The 19,803-nt window shown below is 60.1% G+C and overlaps 1 protein-coding gene across 8 annotated transcripts in view; it reads left to right on the top strand.

The window, feature by feature from the left end:
- TTLL8 (tubulin tyrosine ligase like 8) overlaps nucleotides 1-19,803 on the top strand; it is a 66,539-nt gene that overhangs the window by 45,974 nt on the left and 762 nt on the right. The window contains exon 13 of one of the 8 annotated variants that reach the window (XM_049626558.1): nucleotides 12,470-12,770. The exons of 5 other annotated variants lie outside the window; for them this stretch is intronic. In XM_049626558.1, coding sequence (XP_049482515.1) covers nucleotides 12,470-12,630 — 161 coding nt within the window. In that variant the 3' untranslated portion in view covers nucleotides 12,631-12,770. Of the gene's footprint in view, nucleotides 1-5,142; nucleotides 5,313-8,786; nucleotides 9,145-12,469; nucleotides 12,771-19,803 lie in introns of those variants that run through there. 2 more of the 8 variants (XM_049626562.1, XM_049626559.1) reach the window with 2 other exon arrangements.

Below are 19,803 nucleotides of genomic sequence, written 5' to 3'. Positions count from 1 at the left end.
CCAGGCTCCAAGCTGTCAGCACAGAGCCCGATGTGGGGCTCGAACCCACAAACCGTGAGATCATGACCTGAGCCGAAGTCGGACGCTTAACCGACGGAGCCCCCCCAGGCGCCCCTGGTTTTTTAATGAGGTTCCTGCAGGAATCACGCTACATAGCAAAGGCACCTTTCTCCCCTACCCCACTGGCATTTATCCAGCAAGCATTTATTTTTCACGTGTCTTCGGGTCAGCTGCAGCAATGCTGGGTTCAGCTGGGGAACGCTGATCTGGGCTCCAGCCTGCAGGTTGGTTCAGATTTGCTCCACGTGTCTCCTCCTCCTGGGATCCGTGGCTCCCCAGGGCGTCTTCTTCACGCGGCAGGTGGTATCAGCGTGAGAGAGCAAGCCAAACCATGCAGGCACCTGGAAGCTTCTATCACAGCTGCACACATGGCACCGGCCAGACTCAAGTCAGTACGCGAGGAAGGACACTTACGACAAGGAGGAGGAGGAGAGGAGCGAATATGTTCTGAACAATAACCAAACGTACAACAATCCAATGTCTTGGTCACCAGTGTTCACTTACCTTCTACAGAAAAGATACGCTCACCGCCTCCTGCTCCAAAAGTGTCCCAATCACGGTGTCAGGCTCCAAGTCCCAGACGTGACGATCCTACATCTTCTGGATTCTACATCCTCTCTCCTTCCTCCGGATAGCCATGAGCCACAAAGACAGATCTGGTCCGGGATTCACTTGGCCTGTGGCTGTTTCATGGATGCTGGCAGAAGACGTGAGATTCCTAGATCAGAGACAAAGGACATTATTATTCGTTGCACAGCACGGGTAGCAGCACGTCTATGACAGTCCCATGAAGATGATGTGATATGGCCCAGGTGTGTGCTACACACAGTGTGTTTGTTGTGTCACTGATTCGGGGAATCCGCCACTTTAGTTTTTTTAATGTTTGTTTATTTTGAGACAGAATGCACGTGTGCAAGTGAGTCGGGGAGGGGCAAAGAGAGGGAGAGAGAGAATCCCAAGCAGGCTCTGTGCTGTCAGCGCAGAGCCCCACATGGGGTTAGATCCCACCGAGCGTGAGATCATGACCTGAGCCCGCTGAGCCACCCCGGCGCCCCTGCTGCTTCACTAGCAAGCAGTAAGCAAGCCTGCTCTCGGTCTGGAGGGAGAGAGCATCTCATCCCTCAGGACTGCTCACTGCAAACATGACCCTGAGAAATGGCCCGGGTAAAGGGCAGTCAGGGCCTTGCATTCTTGGCACACCCCACAAAGCGTGTAGGGTGCTCAAAAGACCGTGGAGGACCGTCCCTCCCAACAATCCCCCCATCGGTCCTCGGCCTCTGGCGAGTTTTGACACGAGTGTCCACTCTACTGGCCGCTCAGATTAGTCTGGCCGACAGACACGGACACCAAATCCGTTCAACTTGTCTGGTACGTGTGTGTTCAAGGCTGCTGTCGTCAGGCTCCAGGTGGCGGGAAGAGGCCAGCCTGCGGCACTGACCTCAGCCGTGTCCTCCACACCCAGGACTCGCGTGCGGTGGGTCCCAGGGGGCACTGGCGGGTCTTATTTCGGACAGTCAGGGCACAGTCCGTGGCAGACCTGTTACTCACGAAGACCCACACGACAGAGTTGAGACTGACCTCTGATCTTTGATGTCATTGCCGACATGGGGTGCGATAGACGGGCTGAAAAGCAGCCCCCCACGCCCCCGGAGAAGCTTCTGTCCGCTCGGCTCCCACCCTTCACGCACGGCCTGGAGAGCACAGGTCTCTCCAGTTGGGCTTTGCTGTTAAACTTGCTTCGGCTGTGCCACGTGGGCCGTGTGGCTGAGACGCTGCACCTTGATGGCCGTGCCTGCCATAACCCAGCTGGTTTCACAGCCCACGGATGGAGGTGGGAGACCCAGTGGCGGGTCAGACCCAGTCACAGCCGCTGCTAGACGGTGCCTCTGGGCCGCATGCCGGGTCTGCAGGACGGACAGCACCAGACGGCCCCATCCTGCACCTCCAGGCTCTAAGAGCTCCCCGCAGGTGCATGCTCCTGTCCCCCATCCATGGCCACAAAATCAGTTCTCCTTTTCTTCCACCATCCCTTACTCCCTTCTGGAACATTCATCTGAAGGGCCAGGGCTACTGGGGATGGACCCTGTTTTGGTGCTCAAGGACCCTGCCGCCCCCACAGGAGAATCCGGGTGGCAGAGCCAGAACTAAGCCCTCCTGGGGCCCAGCTGCCAGCGGAGGGTGCAGAGACCCGGCGGTCTGGGGCAAGCTCCGTGCCCAGCAGCGAGGAGATGGCCGCGTCCCCCGGAGGGGGCGAGGAAGCAGGGCGCGGGCCCAGCACTGACTGCACAGTACCACACGGGTGGCAGGCGGCCTGGGGTGCCACCGAACACCCCAACAGTCGCCTGTTGCTGGTTGCCAAGGCGACAAAAGGCACACCACCGCATGCTGGGTCAGGGGTCGGCAAACCGCAGCCTGTTTCCATGTGGCCTGTGGGCCAGGAGTGGTCTTTACCTTTGTAAAGGGTTGTAAAAAAATAAATACAAGAGCAAAGAGGCGACAGACTTCCCTCTGTCCCTGTCACGGCATCTGCTGCCCCCTCCACAGATGGCGACCGAAACCCAGCTTGCTGCCCCCAAGCACTCCTGCCGGTGCCACAAACGGATCAAGGGGATCTTCTGCCTCCTGAGTCACCGCAGCCGAGCCTCACGCTTTGCCACCACCTTGCACAGGTGTCCCTTCCAGGGCAGGACACGTCCCCACCGCCCGCCGGCTGTCCCCAGGCCAGCGCCACCTGTCCGGGGCTTCTCTCCGTTCCGGGCACCGCAGAGTGAGCCAGGAGTCCGCTGTGAGCATCCCACGCGGCCAAGGGCTCTGGCTTGCGGGACAGAAGCCAGCGTGTCCCTGCCACGGGGCGGCAGATCGGCTGTGCTGGGAGGGCTCTGTGCAGGCTAGCCCCGGGCTTCCGGGCCACCAGCCGGGCCACCGGCCAGCTCCACGAGACCCCTCGTCCTCCCGGCAGGTCTGTGTTCCCAGCCAGCCGGCCAACCGAGCGGTGTGCCTGGAGCCTTCGCTGCACCGCGACCCTGGGCCACGGCAGGTCCCCAGCAGGCGGGAAGCACGTTGTGTTCAGGAGCTATTCTCGGTCCCCTGCATTTCCGCAGAGATCTCAGAATCAGCCTATCGACTCCGAAGGAAGGAAGGAAGGAAGGAAGGAAGGAAGGAAGGAAGGGGAGAGAAGTTGCTGGGGTTTTGTCTGGGATCATCTTGAATCTGCAGGTCACTCTGGGGAGAATTGATGCCTTTCTTATATTGCGTCTTTCAGACCGTGATCACGATCTGCTCCTTTTAACTGAGGCTTCTCCTCTCGGCTGTGTTTTGTGTGTTGGCGGTAGGGGTCTGGCACATACTTCGCCAGGGTTCTTTCCCTAGGCATCGGTGGCTTTAACGCCGTAGCAAACGGGACCTCTTTTTACACCATGCTCTCGAGGCACGGCATGCACACAGTGAGAGCAGGTCTTGCGCAGACACCTGCACCACCCCCGCCCGGGTGAGGGGTACCCGCTGCGGGAAGCCCCCGCGCCCCGTTCTGTACTCCGGCCGTCGGCGACAACCGCTACCCGCTGGTCAGCACGGATGGCTTCCCACTGCGCGCTCACACCGCCTGTCGCACCCGGCCTGTCGTGCGCTCGCTGTCCCCGCAGACGTCCGGGGGTCTGCCCGCTGCGCCTGCGACGGCCGGGGGCTTGCGTCCCGCTCGGCGCGGCCGTGAGGGCGCCGGTCTGTGTGGACGCCAGAGGCCGGTCCTCCTGCTTTGCCGGCCACCGCGAGGCTCACCCTTGGCTTTGGAAGAAACTGCTGGCTTTCCGCCATGGGCCCGACGTTCCGGGCTCCCTCCCGCGTCTGTGAGTTCTGGCTGCCGCGCATCCTCGCCCACCTCGGTATCGTGACCCTTAGGTTTGCGGCCGCTCTGGTAGGCGTGCTTTAATTTGTGTTCCCCTGACGACAAATCACGCTGGACACGTCGCCCTGTGTTTGCTGGCTCTACAGGCGTCCTTGTGACGTGCCTGTGGCTGCCGTCTGCCCACTTTTTTTTTTTTTAAATCTTTGTACTTTTTCAACCTTTATTTTTAAATTTATTTTTTTTTAATGTTTATTTATTTTTGAGACAGAGAGAGACAGAGCATGAACGGGGGAGAGAGAGGGAGACACAGAATCCAAAGCGGGCTCCAGTCTCCGAGCTGTCAGCCCAGAGCCCGACGCGGGGCTCGAACTCACGGACCGTGAGATCATGACCTGAGCCGAGGTCGGACGCTTAACCGACTGAGCCACCCAGGCGCCCCGCCATCTGCCCACTTTTAAATCAGGTCGTTTGTCTCCTTATTATTTATTTGGCGCTTTTCATACAGGCTGTCAGGTCTGCGTATCGAGAATAGTTTCTCCGAGTCAGTGGCCTGCCCTTTCGCTTTCTTGGTGACGCCGTTTGAAGGCTAGAAGTATTTCACGGAGCCTAATTTGTCAGCTTTTCCTTTTGTGACAGGGCCCTTGGCCTCTCGTCTGAAATGGCTTCGCCCACGCCCAAGTCATAGAGACGCTCTCCAGTGGCTCCTTCTGGAAGCCCTGTGGCTTGGACCTTCACAGTTTGATCTGTCATCCATCCTGAGTTAATTTTCGCGCATGGCGGGAAGGCGCCGAGGTCCATGTGGTTTTTGTAGCGACGGCCAGCGGACCCGGCGCCGTTCCCGAAAGGGCTGGCTTCTCCGCCCTGAACTGCTTGGCGCCTCGTCAGAAACAGACTCTCCGGAACGAATTCTGGCTCCTCTGTGCTGTGTTCTGTTTCAGCTCACCTTTCCTTGTACCAACACCCCACTTCATCACTGTCTCCAGTACTTTGGAAAACTGTTCTGGAATTCGACGGGGCAAGTTCTCCCGCACGATTTCCCCCTCAAGGTTGCCCTGGCTGTTCCGCGTCTTTGGGTTTTTCTGGCTTGTTTGTTTTTTTTTTCTACAAAAATCTTTATTTTAACATTTAAAAGAAAGCTATTCTCTGTCTTTTGAATTTTCATATAAATTTGGCCACCCGCTTGCACATCGCTCCAAGAAAGACCTGGTGGGCTTTTGACTGCGATTCCCTCAAATCTGCAGGTCATTTCGGTACGGAGACGTCCAGCATGAGGCGTGACTCGTCCCAGGCCACCCACGTGCTCCTTGGCTTTCCTCTGCGATGTCTCAGCTCAGAGTTTTTAAGTCAAACTTACTCAGATGTATTTGATATATTCTTGATACTTTTATAAATGTATTCTATAAATTTTGATACTTTTATAAATGGTGCTTTTTTATCTTTTTTTTTTTGGTGAGAATATATAAAATCTACTCTCTGACAAATTTCAGTTATTCCATACAGCGTTCTCAGCTGTAGTCACCGTGTCTTACACGACGTCCTCAGACCGTAGTCATCTGTGTGTGGACCCTTTGACCAGCCTCTCCCTGTGTCCCCTGCACCCAGCCCCTGGCAGCCACTTTTCTGCTCTGTTTCTGGGAGTTTGACTTTTTCTTTTGAGATTCCACTCGCAAGTGTTACAAATGGCGTTTTAAATTTTATTTTCCAATTCCTTGCGCCAAGGTATAGAATATTCCATTGTTTTTTGTACATCGACACTATAGCCCAAAGTGCTGGTAAATTCACTTCTTGGTTCTAGTAGTTTGTAGATGCCTTTGGATTTTCCACAGAACCACATCACCCCGTGTCTTCCTTTCTCGTCTTTAGGCCTTTGTTTCTCGTTCTTGCCTCGTTGCACTGAGAACCTCCGGTAGTGAGAGTGGGCACGAACCCACCCGGGTGCCAGCCGCGGAGTCTCCATGCACACCTCGTCACGTCAGTCAGACGCGGCTCCCGCCACCCCCTTGTTTGCTGAGTGGTCTTCCCCTCCTTCCTCCATCCTGCCCCCGCCCTCCCTCTTGGCTTCCTCCCTCCCTCCCTCCTTCCTCCCTTACCCCCTTCCTTCCTTCCCTTCCTTCTTCCTTCCTTACTCCCTCCCTCCTTCCTTCCTTCCTTCCTTCTTCCTTCCTTCCTTCCTTCCCTCCCTCCTTCCTTCCCTTCCTTCTTCCTTCCCTTCCTTCTTCCTTCCTTCCTTCCTTCCTTCCCTTCCTTCCTTCCTTCCTTCCTTCCTTCCCTCCTTCCTTCCTTCTTCCTTCCCCCTTCCTTTCTCTCTCCCTTCCTTCCCTCCCTCCCTCCCTTCTTCCTCCCTTCCTTCCTCCCTCCCTTCCTTCCTCCCTCCCTTCCTTCCTCCCTTTCTCCCTCCCTTCCTTCCTCCCTCCCTTCCTCCCTTCCTTCCTCCCTTTCTCCCTCCCTTCCTTCCTCCCTCCCTTCCTCCCTTCCTTCCTCCCTTTCTCCCTCCCTTCTTTCCTCCCTCCCTTCCCCCTTCCTTCCCTTCCTTCTTCCTTCCCCCTTCCTTCCTTTCCTTCCTTCCTCCCTTCCTTCCTCCCTTTCTCCCTCCCTTCCTTCCTCCTTTCCTCCCTTCCTCCCTTCCTTCCTCCCTTTCTCCCTCCCTTCCTTCCTCCCTCCCTCCTTCCTCCCTCCTCCCTTTCTCCCTCCCTTCCCTCATGAATGACACAGAATGTATCAGGTGATCTCCCTGCTTCTGTTGAGACGATCTTAGTGTTCTGCTGATGTGGCAAATGGCACTGATGGATCCAGGAATGTGAAACAAACCTTCCCCCTTCCCAGCCCTTCCTGTCTATAGCGGGATGATGCCACTGCCACCTTTGTTCCTGACACTGGTTACCCGCCCCTGCCCTCATCGGCCAGGGTTTTGTCAGCTTTCACTCGGCTTTTTCAGAGAACCGGTGTTTTGTTCAACTTTGTATTTCCCATTTTGCTTACTTTTGTTTTTACCTTTACTATCCGATTTGTTCTTTTAGTAACTTCTTTAGCTGGACGGGTGGCTCATTAATTTTCAACGTTTGTTTTCAATACATGCATTTAAGAATCTGTTTCTCTTTATTTTCTACTGTAACTGCATCCGAAAATTTTTGAATATAGTATTTTTTGTACTGTTTGGTTCAGTATTTTCTGATCTCCATTACAATTATTTCTTTAATCCTTCATAATTTAGAAATTGGTTTCCCATCAATGTGTTAGCATCTGGTTTTATAGTTAGCTTTTGTTTTCTTGTTAGCGTAACTGTATCTTGACCAGAGACTATGGTCTGTCTCACTACAATACTCGGGCGTTTGTGGTAAGTTGCTTTGTGTGGTCATTTTTTGTCAGTGCTGCTCAGTGCTCAAAAATAATGTGAACCCTGCAATTGTCGGGTAAAGTGGGATCAGGTTTATTCATTGTGTTGTTCAAATCTTTTGTATTATTAACCGAGTTGTTTTTCTGTTTGTTTGGTTTTTTTGTTTTTGTTTTTTTTGTTGTTGTTGTTTTTTTTTTTTTTTTTGGTCTGCTTTTTCTATCAACTGCTAAGCAAAGTACAATAAGAATTTTGGGGAACGTATCTGTCTCTCATAATTCTGTCCACTTTTGGTTTATATTTTTTGGACTGTGATTGATTTTATTTTGGTTAGAATTTGCCTGGTGTATCTCTTCCTTTCAACCATTCTCTAACCTTATATTTTACCTATTTCTCTACATAAAATTTGACTTTTTAATTTTTTTTAATGTTTACTTTTGAGAGAGACCGACTGTGAGTGGCAAAAGGGCAGAGAGAGAGGGAGACACAGAATCTGAAACAGGCTCCAGGCTCTGAGCTGTCAGCATAGAGCCTGAGGCGGGGCTTGAACTCGGGAACGGCAAGATCAATACCTGAGCCGAAGTCGGATGCTTAATCTACTGAGCCACCCAGGCGCCCTAAAATTTGATTTTTTTAATCCAGATATCGACAACACTCTTTTAAGTGATGCATTTAATATTGACGTTTTCTGTGATCATTTACACACGTGTACCTGTATATTCTGTAGTAATCTATTATTGCATAACAGACTAATCCAGAAGTTAAGCAACAGGGCCCCTGGGGGGCTCAGTCGGTTAAGTGGTTGAGTGTCTGACTCTTGGTTTCGGCTCGGGTCGTGATCTCACAGTTCACGGGATCGAGCCTCGTCGGGCTCTTCGCTGACAGTGGGGAGCCTGCTTGGGAGCCTCTCTCTCCCTCTCTCTCTCTACCCCTCCCCCACCTGCTCTCTCTCTCTCAAAATAAACAAACGTTTTTTAAAAAGTTAAAGCAACAAACACTATCCCGTGAGTTTCTGGGGGTCAGGAATCCAAGGGTGGCCTAACTGTGCAGGGCTGGCCCCCCAGTCTCTCTCACGGGATCAGATGCTGGCAGGGGCTGTATCTGCAGGCTTGACGGAGGCCGGGCCCACCTCCACGAAGGCCCACTCACGCGGCTGGGGGCCTCAGCGCCTTGCCACGGGGCCTCCGAACACGGTGGCAAGCTTCCTCCAGAATGGGTGAGCCGGGAGAGCAGGCCGTAGGGAGTGCAAAGTGATGGCGTCCTGCTGGTCCGAGGGCACAGCAGGCAGGAACCTGGAGGCCGACAACGTCACTTACCTGCTTGGATTGTTTTTTTCTTTAGCTGTTCCTTCTTCCAGTTTGGAGGTGATCCGCTCTATTTCTGCTCTTTCGGGGGCTGCCTCGAATTACTGGTTACCAGAGTCTGAAGTTAAGAAAATCGTCCTCTACCCCCGCCCAGCCCAAACGGTGACCCTCCGGCCCGGCAGGTGCCACACCCCTGGTTTCTTGCAGCTGTCGTTTTACAGTTTAATCCTGTCTTTATTTTAATCCCACTGGGTGTTGTTCTTATCACTGCTTACACCGTCTGTGTCTTTCTGTACCTACCCACCTACATTCCTCCCGCCCTTCATGCCTCCACGCGTCTCAGACTTTCAACATGGACTCTGCTCAAGTCAGCTCTAGAATGTCCCTCGGGCGGGGCCTGGGGGCGGCACGCGCACCCTCCTTTTGGGGCTGCAGAGGTCTTTCTGGCCGGCGCTCCCGAGACGGCTCCTCCTCTGCCGTGGGGTCCCCCCACCCTCGCTCGCTCCCCGGGCCTGGCGGCTGCCTTCCTCCCCAGGAGAGCCCTCCGTTCCGCCCGCTGCGTCCAGCTGTGTTGTCCTTTTTTATCCTCGTAACTGGAACTTCCTTAATCTGCATACTGGTGCCCTAATCAGTTACGGGAAACTCGAAGCCATTGCCTCCTTCCCTGGTGGCTCCATGGTGTTTGTGAAGCCCTGTGGCTCGCCGACCTCCAGACCTCCCGTCCCTCGCTTGTTTGGTCTCTGGAGCGGCCTCCCGACATGTCTCATCAGTGTCTGGTACTCTGTGATCCCACCCCAGAAATTCTAATTTTAGTTACCTTATAGCTTCACTTTTGAGAAGTTCTGCTTTCTGATAAAGCTATTTGGTCATATATTTGTGGCTCCTTTCCCTGCCGGTGAGCCCCGAACCCACCCAAAAGCATGTAGCTCGCAGCCTGTCGGCTGATGGCCCGTAATTCTCACACTTGAAGTTTGGGGTCAGGCTCTCATACGCTTCCTGAGGCTCGCTCACATTTTATTACAAATGCCTCATTTTCTTAAAATAAATTACTTGTGGGGATTGGGGACTGGTGCCCCCGCTGCCCCCAGGAAGGCCGCTCGATTCAAGTCCAAAGCCTGATGCTCTGGGACCCTCACCCCAGCCCAGGGACAAGAAGTTGTCATGAAAATCTGTTCAGAGGCTAGCTCAGGGTCCGTTTCCTCTGGGATTTCCACGGCACTGCTCAGCACCACGTGGCACTCTCAAAGTCCCCGGGGCGCAGGGCAGGGCAGGGCGGGATATGTTCGTTCACCTTTGCACCTAGGGTGGGTGTCTCTCACCCCTCTTCTGTCCTCCACACCCCATGAGGCCTTGGAACCTTGGGCTCCTGGTGACCCTGGCTGGCAAAGCCCCAGAGAAAGGCTCACCTGCCCGCAGCCTTGTTCAGAGAATTCCTTGCTTTTTGCCAGTGTTTTGTTGCTTTTAAGAAAATGCTTTTCATATTTTATGCCCCGGGTCCGGTGGTTTCCACCGCAAGGGTGGTCTGGACCCCAGACCACCCGTTCCTGAGTGCACCCCCATCCAGCGCCCCCCACCTTCTCTTTCACACCCGCAAGATGCCTGAGGCGCGCCTGTCCTGCTCCTTAGCCCTCCCCCCAGCCGGGCCCAGGGCTCAGGGTCAAGGCCTCTCCTTCCAAATCCCACTCCCTCCACCCACCTCTGGCTACCAGTCTCTGGCCCTGTCCTCCTTGGCTTGAAGCTGGCCTGGCCTCTGTCCCTTCTGGCCCCAGGGCGGGCTCTGTTTGGCCCTGGGGTGCGTTGGTGGGCAGAGCTGCTGTCCTTGGCCAATGTGCCTGCCTGCACCCCCGCCTCTCACACCTTCGTGCCCCACGCAGGCCCTGGCGTGTCCTGTGGGACAGGCTTGTCCCAGCCCCTCAGGGTGGCATCGTTCCCGGGCTCTGGCTCAGTATCTGCTCGAGGCTCCAGGAAGCCGTCGGCTGCTTTGCATAGGGGCTGGGTGGCCCTGCTCCCACACACCCCGCCCAGACCCCCGGAGGAGTGACTCAGCACCGGCCATTGGTGGTGGGTGACTCTGATAGGCGTGGCGTCCAGGCCCGTGGCACTCCTGGGCTGGGCGGCTGCTGGCTGGGGAGTCCCCTGGCCCCCAGGCCAGGAAAGCCTGGGGAGCCCTGCCCTGCCCCTGCACGCTTGCCAGCTGGGTTTCTGGGCTACGGGCAGCCCAAAGGCTGACTGGGCCTCAGCACAGCGGGGGAGCGGAAGGAGCTTGGCCCAGGCCCACCCCACACCCTAAAGAGGGCCGGCCAGACCCCTGGGGGCAACTTCGGATCAAAGGCTGGAGGCCCGGAGGACAAAGGCAGAGGGAGCCTGGCCAAGGTTTCAGCTTCTTGGAGACCTTGACTGCCCCCCCCCCCCCCCCCCCACGAAGGGCACACGATGTCACTTGCCTGCTGGCCTCCCCCATCCTGGGGTGTCAGAGTAGCTGTGTGGTTATCCTGAAGCAGCAGCTTCAGCACAGGGGGATGACCTCTCCAGACGGCCAGCCTGCCCACCCTCACCTGTCACGGACACTGCCGGGCCACCGTCCGCAGCCCTGCTGGCCACAGCACCCTCACCCGACAAGGTCACCACCTCCTGGGCCAGCGCACTGGTGTCCGGGGGGCGGGGGCCAGCACAGAGACCAGCCTGCCTGTGAGGTGGACGGCTCCCCCGGGGGGTCAGTGCCCCCACCCCCAGGCAGCCAGTGGGCAGAACAGCAGCACTGAGACCAGGCCTCATCTGTCAGCTCTGGCAGCCCCCGGCCCCAACATCCCAGCCTCCCATCGGAGCCCCTCCAGCCACTGGGCTGCCCGGGGCTCCGGGTCCCGACCCAGAGCCACTGGCAGTGGGCAAGGGTGGCTGCCACCCGGCCCTCACCTCTTGACACCCAATTGCATGCCCACAGCCCATCTTGGTCCAGGCCCAGAGGGGACAGGGTCTGAGCTCAGACCTGCCAGGGCGACTGGAGCTGGGTCCTTCTGGGCACAGCCTGTGGTGAGGAGGGCTGGGGGGACTAAGGAGGCTAGAGGACAAGCCGGAGACAGTGGCCCCTCTTCAGGCACCAGTGGGAGAGTTCGGGGGAAGAGGGCCAGAGGTCTGGGGTTCCCGCGGCCCCCTCCATGCCCACATGGCCCGGGAACCTCCACCCTTCGCAAGCAGGCTCCTCCCTGGCCTCCTAAGCAAGGGCTGCGGGACATTCTGGGGGCACGAGGCACGTGCTCCTGGGCCCTGCTCCAAGGGGCGGACACCAAGGCTGGCTATGGGAAGCAGGGTCATGGGTGATAATGGGGCTGTGGGCTCCACGGACTTTAAATGTGCTCATGACCTCTACAGCAAGCCCTCTGCTTGCCTCCCTACAGGTGGAGGGCCAGGGCCGCTGAGGGGGCGCCTAGTCTACCTGGCTAGGGCCACCCGCCCCTCGGGAGGGGAGAACAGGCAGAGGGTTGTGAGGGCAGATGAGCAGGGCAAAGGGGACAATCCCCAGTCCCCACAGCCTTCACCCCAGGGATGCCCCTGGACACGGCCCCCTTGGCCTTGAGTGTAAGTCTGGGGTTTTCTGAAAGCCCGGGAAAGAAGGCTGGGGTCTGTGTGGAAGTGGGTGGACTTGGGAGCCGGCTGGGACTGGACTAGACCCTGGCCTTGCCCGGGGTGGCCATGAGGTAGGCGCGCCCTAGGGAGCAGCGACCGCAACCAGCGAGTGTGGCCAGGGCGCGGTCTTAGGGCAACAGGTCTCTGGGGCCAGCGGGCCTGCGCCGGGGTGGTGGGCCTGACTTCCCGGGCGGTAGGGCCTGGGGCTCGGCGGGCGGGCGTGGTCGGCGGCGGGCGGGCGTGGCCGGCGGCGAGCGGGCGTGGCCGGGGCAGGTGGGCGCGGTCTCAGGGCCTCTCTCTCTCCCCAAGGGCTGCCCCGGGACCTCCCAGCGCCCTGCCTAGTGTGCCGCGGCTCGCTGCCGCCCGCCCGGCCCTGCAAGCGCTGCCGCTCCTTCTGCGCCGCGGTCCTGCAGGGCGCCTCCTTCGTGCCCTTGGGCGGCGGGCGGGGCGGCGGCGCGTCGACCCCGTGACGCCGAGGACCAGGACGCCGAGGACTGGGATGGGACAGACGCGCCCTGGCCCCGCGGCCCCTAGAGCGTGGCTGGTTTCTCTGGAAACCGACACATAGATGTGAGACCTTGTATACGGAGCTATTTTAGCGAAATTGTGCGACTTCAGCATGGTATTTCTTTTTTAAATTTTTTTTTCCAACGTTTTTTATTTATTTTTGGGACAGAGAGAGACAGAGCATGAACGGGGGAGGGGCAGAGAGAGAGGGAGACACAGAATCGGAAACAGGCTCCAGGCTCCGAGCCATCAGCCATCAGCCCAGAGCCTGACGCGGGGCTCGAACTCACGGAACGCGAGATCGTGACCTGGCTGAAGTCGGACGCTTAACCGACTGCGCCACCCAGGCGCCCCTTCAGCATGGTATTTCTTACGGACCCCCACCCCACCGCGGCGCCTGCGCCCCACATCCATACACCCACGTACCCCTCCTCCGCCAGAGGAGGACGCCCCGCGCCGCCCTGGGCAGAGGAACACAAACAGCCCCCTGGCGTCCCGGGCTCCTCCAAGGAGCCCCCTCCTCTGGAGCTCCTCCTTGCTGGAAGGCGCCCCCCCCCCCCGCCTCCCCTCCCCCCACCCCGTGTCCCAGCCGGAGGTCTCAGGGAAGGCGTTATTTATTCACTCATTTATTCAACAAAAATCTCGCTGTGCTGGTCCAGGCTCTTTGCACCAACCTGGCGTGAAGGGGGTGCCCTCCCTGGGTCAGAACCCTCAGATACAACCACAGTTGGACTTCTGGGCCATCTGGTCATCAGGGGGCCACTCCGGCTACAGAGGCTCCTAGGAGGGTGGGCCCCTGCATCCTCTCTGGGCTCAGGCTGGGTGTCTCAGCCCCCCAAGCCTACATGGAACAGTGGGGCTTGTGAGGAAGAACCAGGATCAGCACTTTGTGGACACGGAGAGAGTCCATAGCCTGCCCTTCCCCCCAAGACAGGGGGGGGGGGGGAGGGAGTGGGGGGGAGGGGGAGGGGGGAGGGGGGATGGAGGGGGGAGGGGGGATCCCCACCATGCTTCTCCACACCCCCACCCCCGACCGTGATGGCATGTGGTTGGTTGGACCCTCCATCCACTTCTGGTCACCTGCATCCCTTTGGCACTGGGATGGCGCATTCAGGGTGCCACGTGGTCACCTAGCAGGTGGGCCCATCCTGGGGCAGCCACAGAGCAGGGACTTGGGGCCTGAGTGGCCATATGGCCTCGCTCGAGGAAAGCCTGTGCCCTTGAAGTCACGTGGTACCCCAGTTCCCACTTGAGTCCACGCAGCGCGAGCCCCTTGGGGAAGCACATTTTCTTCTGACTCACCCCATCTGGCTGACCCAGAGGCCGAAGGTGCCGGAGGCGGGCTAGACCAGGGACAGTGGGAAGACCAATGCCTGGCCTTCCTCGGTGACCCCCAGACATGCCAGCCTGCTGCCACTCTGCTACTCAGCACAGTGGCTGGCGTCGGGCTCTCCCTCTCCTGGGCATCGTGGCCACAGGGGAGCACACGATAGGATAGGAGCCCCATCTCCGTTCGCTCTGCCTCACCAGCAGCGTGCGGTGGGGTGCCCAGCCCAGCAGGGACCACGGAAGTCCCAACCCGTGCATGCTATAAACCAGGTGGGGCAGAGGTGAGGCCCTGGCCCAGCATGGAGGGAGGCTGGGTTGTGGGCTCTGGAGACTGGGCCAGGGTTGCAGGAGGGCAGGGACCACGGCCTTGGGCGATGTTCATTGGCAGGTGCTATCCTTGGGGCCGAGGCTCCTTCATCCTGGGTCCACTTCATGGGGCACGTGGGCCAGTGCAGCTGCACCGTCCCAGGGGCCCACCCGTGCAGGGTGTCCAGCCTGGGGATGGTGCCACTCAGAGTCAGCTCCCCTCCAAACCTGGGGTGCCCTGTTGGGGTTCCAGGCAGATCCCCAGCCGTCTATCGCTTCACGTGCCCCCACTCGGAGCATGATGCCCCCCCCCCCCAGGGCCGGAGACGCTCACACCTGCCCACCAGATGCAGGAAGGAGCCCGGACACGGAGTCTGGGCCTGCCCAGGCGGGGAGGAGACACAGGGGTCCCAGAGCCATGCCTCCGTTCTTTCCTTCCTGCTGCCCTGAACGAAGGCTGGAGCAGACTAGGTGCCGTGAGCTTCTGCCTGGAAACGTCCATACACAGAAGGATTCCGATGAGAAAAAAAGGCACAGGGTGATTCCTGAGCAGAAGCCAGGCCCCGGGTGTCGTCCTCTGGACTGAGGGCTCAGCGGAGGGCGCAGCCTCTCGCGTCTGAGGGGTGACGCCCTGGAAGTGGTGTGGGGTCCCAGGTCCCGCTCCAGGAGAGAGTTCTCCTGCACGGTTGGCTCTCGGCACCTGGGAAGACCCAGCCAAGCTTAACAACCGCGGCCATCGGCCCCCCATCCATCCCCCACCGTCAAGATGAGTGCCTGAGAAATGGGGGTACACCCAGGAGCCACGGGGCACGGGGGACAGCTCCCCAACCCCATGGGCCCACAGCCAGCCCTGATCCAGAGACTAGCCCCGAGGGGCACCCAGTAACCTGAAACCCCAAAGACTCGAGGTTCCAGATGCCTCCTTTGGCTCCCTAAAACTGCGTGGGCCTCTGGCCAGAGTCCGAAGGCCCCACAGCCTGAGCCAGGACCTGGCAGGAAGCTATGGGGCTGTGGTTTCAGCCAGCCCACTTGGGCTCCTTTCCACCAGGATGGGGAGTGTCTGCCCCAGGGAGCAAACTCACTCAAGACTCTCCCGTTTGTCTCTGGGGCTGGAGTGCAGGCTGCACAGGCAAGCGGCAGCTTCACAGGACCTCCCGCAGGCTCGCCCCCATGCGCGCGCACACCGTGCTCCCTGGCAGCTGTCACTCGGGCCGGATGCCCGCTGGGCACGCTGTGGCGCTCCTGGCCCTGACCTGGAGCACTTACCAGAGCCTGGCCATCCCCCAGATTGCAGAATGTGGCCTCTCCTGTTCTCAGGTGAGCCCCGGCCCCCCCCCCCACCCCCATGCTGTGCGTGGTCAGGTGGCCTCCCCTGCTCTCCGGTGCGAGGGCGTCGGTTCCTCCACAGGGGGGCACTGGCCTGGCACCCCCACACGAACACGGGCGGCAGGCAAGGGGCGCGGGAGGCCCTGGGCGATGAGGGGGCCGAGGGGGGCCTGGGAGCCCCTGCGGGGTGCCGGGCCCAGCCTGCAGCGCTGCCCTAGGAAACGTTTGCTGAGAGCCCCGGGGTGGGGGCAGGCTGGTGCACCTGCGAGCCGTCCCTCTGCCAGGAGCCTCCCGTGGCCTCGGCAAAGCATGTTTCGGCATCCACGGTGCGGGGCTTGTGCGCACAGCCCGCTCAGGGAAGGCTGCGGGAGTGTGCCCCCCTGGACCGGAGGGAGCCGCGGGGCAATGATGCAGCTCAGGAAGGGTGGCGGCCGTGGCGGCCCGGGACTTTCGCACGGGCCAGCTGACTCAGCCTTACCTGAGGGAGGCGTTCAGCAGCACCATGACCCAGGCGGTGCCCCCGGGCCCACCACTGGTCTCGGCGCGGTGGGGACGCAGCCTAGAAGGTGTCATGGGAACAGTGGGCGATGCAGCAGGGACATGCGCACAGAAAGGACATGAACATGGGGCGGAGGGAAGTCTGAGGGCCCACTGCGTGCCCTGTGACCTTGGGGATTTGTGTTCTAACTGGTACAGCGCACAACAAAAGATGTCGGTGGTGCTGACTGTGAAGGGGACTGGGGTGGCCTCCAGGGGCGGTGCCCAGGCCACCCTGGAGGCACTTGAGGACAAGTTCCCTCTTCTGGGAGGAACAGCAGCCTCACAAGCCCTGGGAGTGTATCCAGCAGAGGGTCCGGGGAGCTCAGCGAGGGGCTTGTGGGGGGGGAGAGCAGGGGGCCAGGCAGGGGCACGGAGCTCAGATCCGAGGTGCAGGGACCCGTGAGTGCCCAGGACAGTCTCCCTCTGGCTGCTGGTGGGACCGGTGGGTGCAGAGGAGACAGCTGGGCCCAGGTGGGGGGGATGGTGGTCTGGGCCCCACCCACAGGGAGCTGGCTTGGCGAGGGGCAGGGGAGGATCCCGTGCACAAGGCGACATCAAAGTGGACCCTAGAACCCGACTTCAGCTTCTTGGCTGCTGGAGATGTTTCCTGAAGTGGGAGGCCGGGGGGAGGGGGGCAGGTTTCAGGGAAGGAACCTTGGTTTTGCCATCAGACATGGAGAGCTGAGGGTGAGGGCAGCTGGGTGTGAGTGGAGGCCACCCTGGGCCCCAGCCGAGGTCCCACATGGGGACAGGACGGGGTAGGACTTAGCCCCTTCGACCCAGCGGCTGTGAGGAGGAGAAAAAATCCTGGAGAAAAAGGGAGGAGGGGTAAGGGGAGAGCGGGGGCCCGGAGGGGGCAGGGTACGCAGCGAGGGGAAGGGGTCACTGCGCACTCAGCCAGGCCCCGCGGCCACCTCGGTGCCCGCATGGGGGCGGGGTTGGGGGAAGAGGGGGTGAGGGGGCAGGTGAGCGGTGGGGGAGGGGCCCGCAGCGGGCTCAGAGGAGGGGTTTGCTCGAGAAAGGAGGCGAGCAGGGAGAGGGGGGCAGCCTCTGGCGACCCCTGCGCCTGCGCCCAGACCCTTCCAGCCCACAAGTTCCCACGGGAAGACTGTTCCGGGGCCTCGGGAAGCGTTCCGTGAAAACCGTCCTTGCTGAGCTGACTTCGAGAGCTGGGAGGACAGAAGCAGAGGACCCCAGAGCCAGCGATGCCCGCGGGGCGGGGCAGGGGCGTCGGTGCTGAATGCGCCCTGGTGCTTGGGGTCACGGCACCGTGGGCTGCGCAGAGCAGACCCGCCGGGGCCGGTGGAACCCAGGACAAGGTCCTGTCCTCCGGCTGGAGCTCGGGGCCGGTGGGGGCAGCTTGGGGGGAGGGGAGAGACGCAGATCCCGCCCCAAAGACATGCTCCTGGAGGGAGGGTCCCTGCGTGCAGACAGCCCCCAGCCTGGCCCGGGAAGCCCCGAGAAGTCCGACGGAAAACCCCGGGGAGGTTGGGGCGCGGCTACTTCTCCGTCCCCACCCCACCCACGGCAGGGCCCTGGGGCTCTCAGCCAGCCCCCCCCCCACGCCCCACTCCCTGCCCCACTGGAGTTCCTGGTACACCAGCGACCCTGGGCCGCATTGCCCACAGGTGCTTTTCTGGCCTGACCTTTGTCCCTGCTCGTCCCTCTTTCTGTGTCCCAGAGGGGAGAGGGTCTGGGCGCTGAAGGGCCCACCGGCAGACGGCAGCCACCAGCAGGGGAGTGGGGGTGGGGTGGGGGGGGATGTTGCTTAAGACACAGGGGCAAACAGGCAGTCCCCAGAGGGCAGGAGGTGCCCAATGGCCAGGACACAGGCATTCCACCTCTGGGGCAACACCCGGGCCCCTCTCCCTCTTGGAGCTCCCGGGTAGGGGTGGGGGGCGGTTTTAGGCTCAGGTCACAGGTAAGACCGTGCATGCCAAGGAGAGATTCCCAGCATCTGAGGCTGAGGCAGGCAGCGAGGGTGGCCAAGGGCCCAAGCCACTGCCCCTCCCTCATCCCCCTGGGGCTGCAGATGGGGCCCTGCTCCTGCTCCCCCTTGTCCCACCTCCAGGGCCCACTCCTACCCTCCCACTCCTGGGCTGCCGTGCCCCGGGGACCACTCCGTCCCATTCTGGAGAGAGCACCCCGGTTGGCTCAGCCTTTCCATCTGAGCAGAGCCCTCTTGCCATCCCCTGGGTCAGTGCCCTTGGGGTCCGGCCGTTGGGGTTCTGCTCCTCACCAGGGGGCCATGGGCAGGGCTGCCGGGGTCAAGGCATCCAGTCTGGTCTGCTCCTCTGACCTTGGCAGGTTTTGGGGGAATTGGAGATTGGGGGGGGGGGGGGGACACATCAGCAGCCTCCAGGGAGATAACGGTGGCCAGAAAATGGGGGTGGTGACAGCAGGGTGAAGAAGGGCGGGGAAGGCCGAGTACAGCATCACACAGAAAACAGGTGTTGGTGGAAAACGAGTTGAGCCGACTCCCTGGCTTTTACAAATGCACCATCATGACGGAGGATATTGATATCAGGGGCAAACTGTTGGGGCCACCTTCACAGCTTTCCTCTACATCTAGCACTGTCCCAAACTAGAAAGTGTATTTGGACTGGGGGTGGAGCGGGCGATGCAGCCGCCAGTAGCCACGTCTCCACGGATCCAAGGGGCAGGACTGGGCGTGGCTTGTAGTCTCCATTTCCCCACCTGTGCTACCAGAGGCAAGTGCCGGGGCTCCGTCCTGAGCCCCCCAGCTGTCCGTGCTTCCTGGGTCCGCGGAAGGTCAGCTCTCCCGGAAGGGAGCAGAGGGCCGCCGCTCCCCGCTGCCACGTGTGGGGGCCCTGGCGCACAGGCCCCGCGCAGCGCGGTGCCCCGGGGCCCCAGCCACCCCGCCGCACCCCCGCCGGCACTCTCCCCAGCTCCGCCCTGGGGCGTCACGGCCCACCCGTCACAGTGAGGTCCGCAGCCTGGACGTCCAGCCACCTCCCCCCACGGGCCCCGCGTGAATCCGGTGCCCAGTTCAGACACCCCCTGTTCACGGGCCCCTCCGTCAGGCAGCGGTCTGGTGGGGGTAGGAGCCGCGGAGGGGGGGAGGCCAGCCTGGACGGGGAGTGTTCACGTGCTCTCAGCGGCCCTTGCTCGGCGTATTCCCGTGGCCCACGAGGCCCTGAGCACGCCTGCAGATTTCCTGATTCCTCTGGGGTCCCCCACACCCTTCCTCAACATCTAACCTAAAGTGTAGTTTGCCGATGTCTCACAGTCTGGGTTGTGTCCCCGGCCTCAGAATGCAGGCTCCTCGAAGGCAGGGTGCTTCCCCATTTTCTTTCATTCACGAACCCCAGCACCTAATCAGTGCCTAGGAGGTACTCAACCAAGGTTCGCCTGAAGAATGAACTGGGGGGTAGGGATGCCTGGGTGGCTCAATCGGTTGAGCATCTGACTTCAGCCCAGGTCATGATCTCACAGCTCGTGAGTTCGAGCCCCATGTCGAGCCCCGTGTCAGGCTCTGCGTCCGGCTCTGCGCTGACAGCTGGGAGCCTGGAGCCTGCTTCGGATTCTGTGTCTCCCTCCCTCTCTGCCCCTCCCCCACTCGCATTCGGTCTCTGTCTCTCTCAAAAATAAACATTAAAATTTTTAATAATAAA

Source organism: Panthera uncia, chromosome B4, assembly GCF_023721935.1.
Source record: "Panthera uncia isolate 11264 chromosome B4, Puncia_PCG_1.0, whole genome shotgun sequence".
NCBI lineage: Eukaryota > Metazoa > Chordata > Mammalia > Carnivora > Felidae > Panthera > Panthera uncia.
The sequence above is the reverse complement of the archived record's forward strand: the minus strand, read 5'-3'. Positions and strand labels throughout refer to the sequence as shown.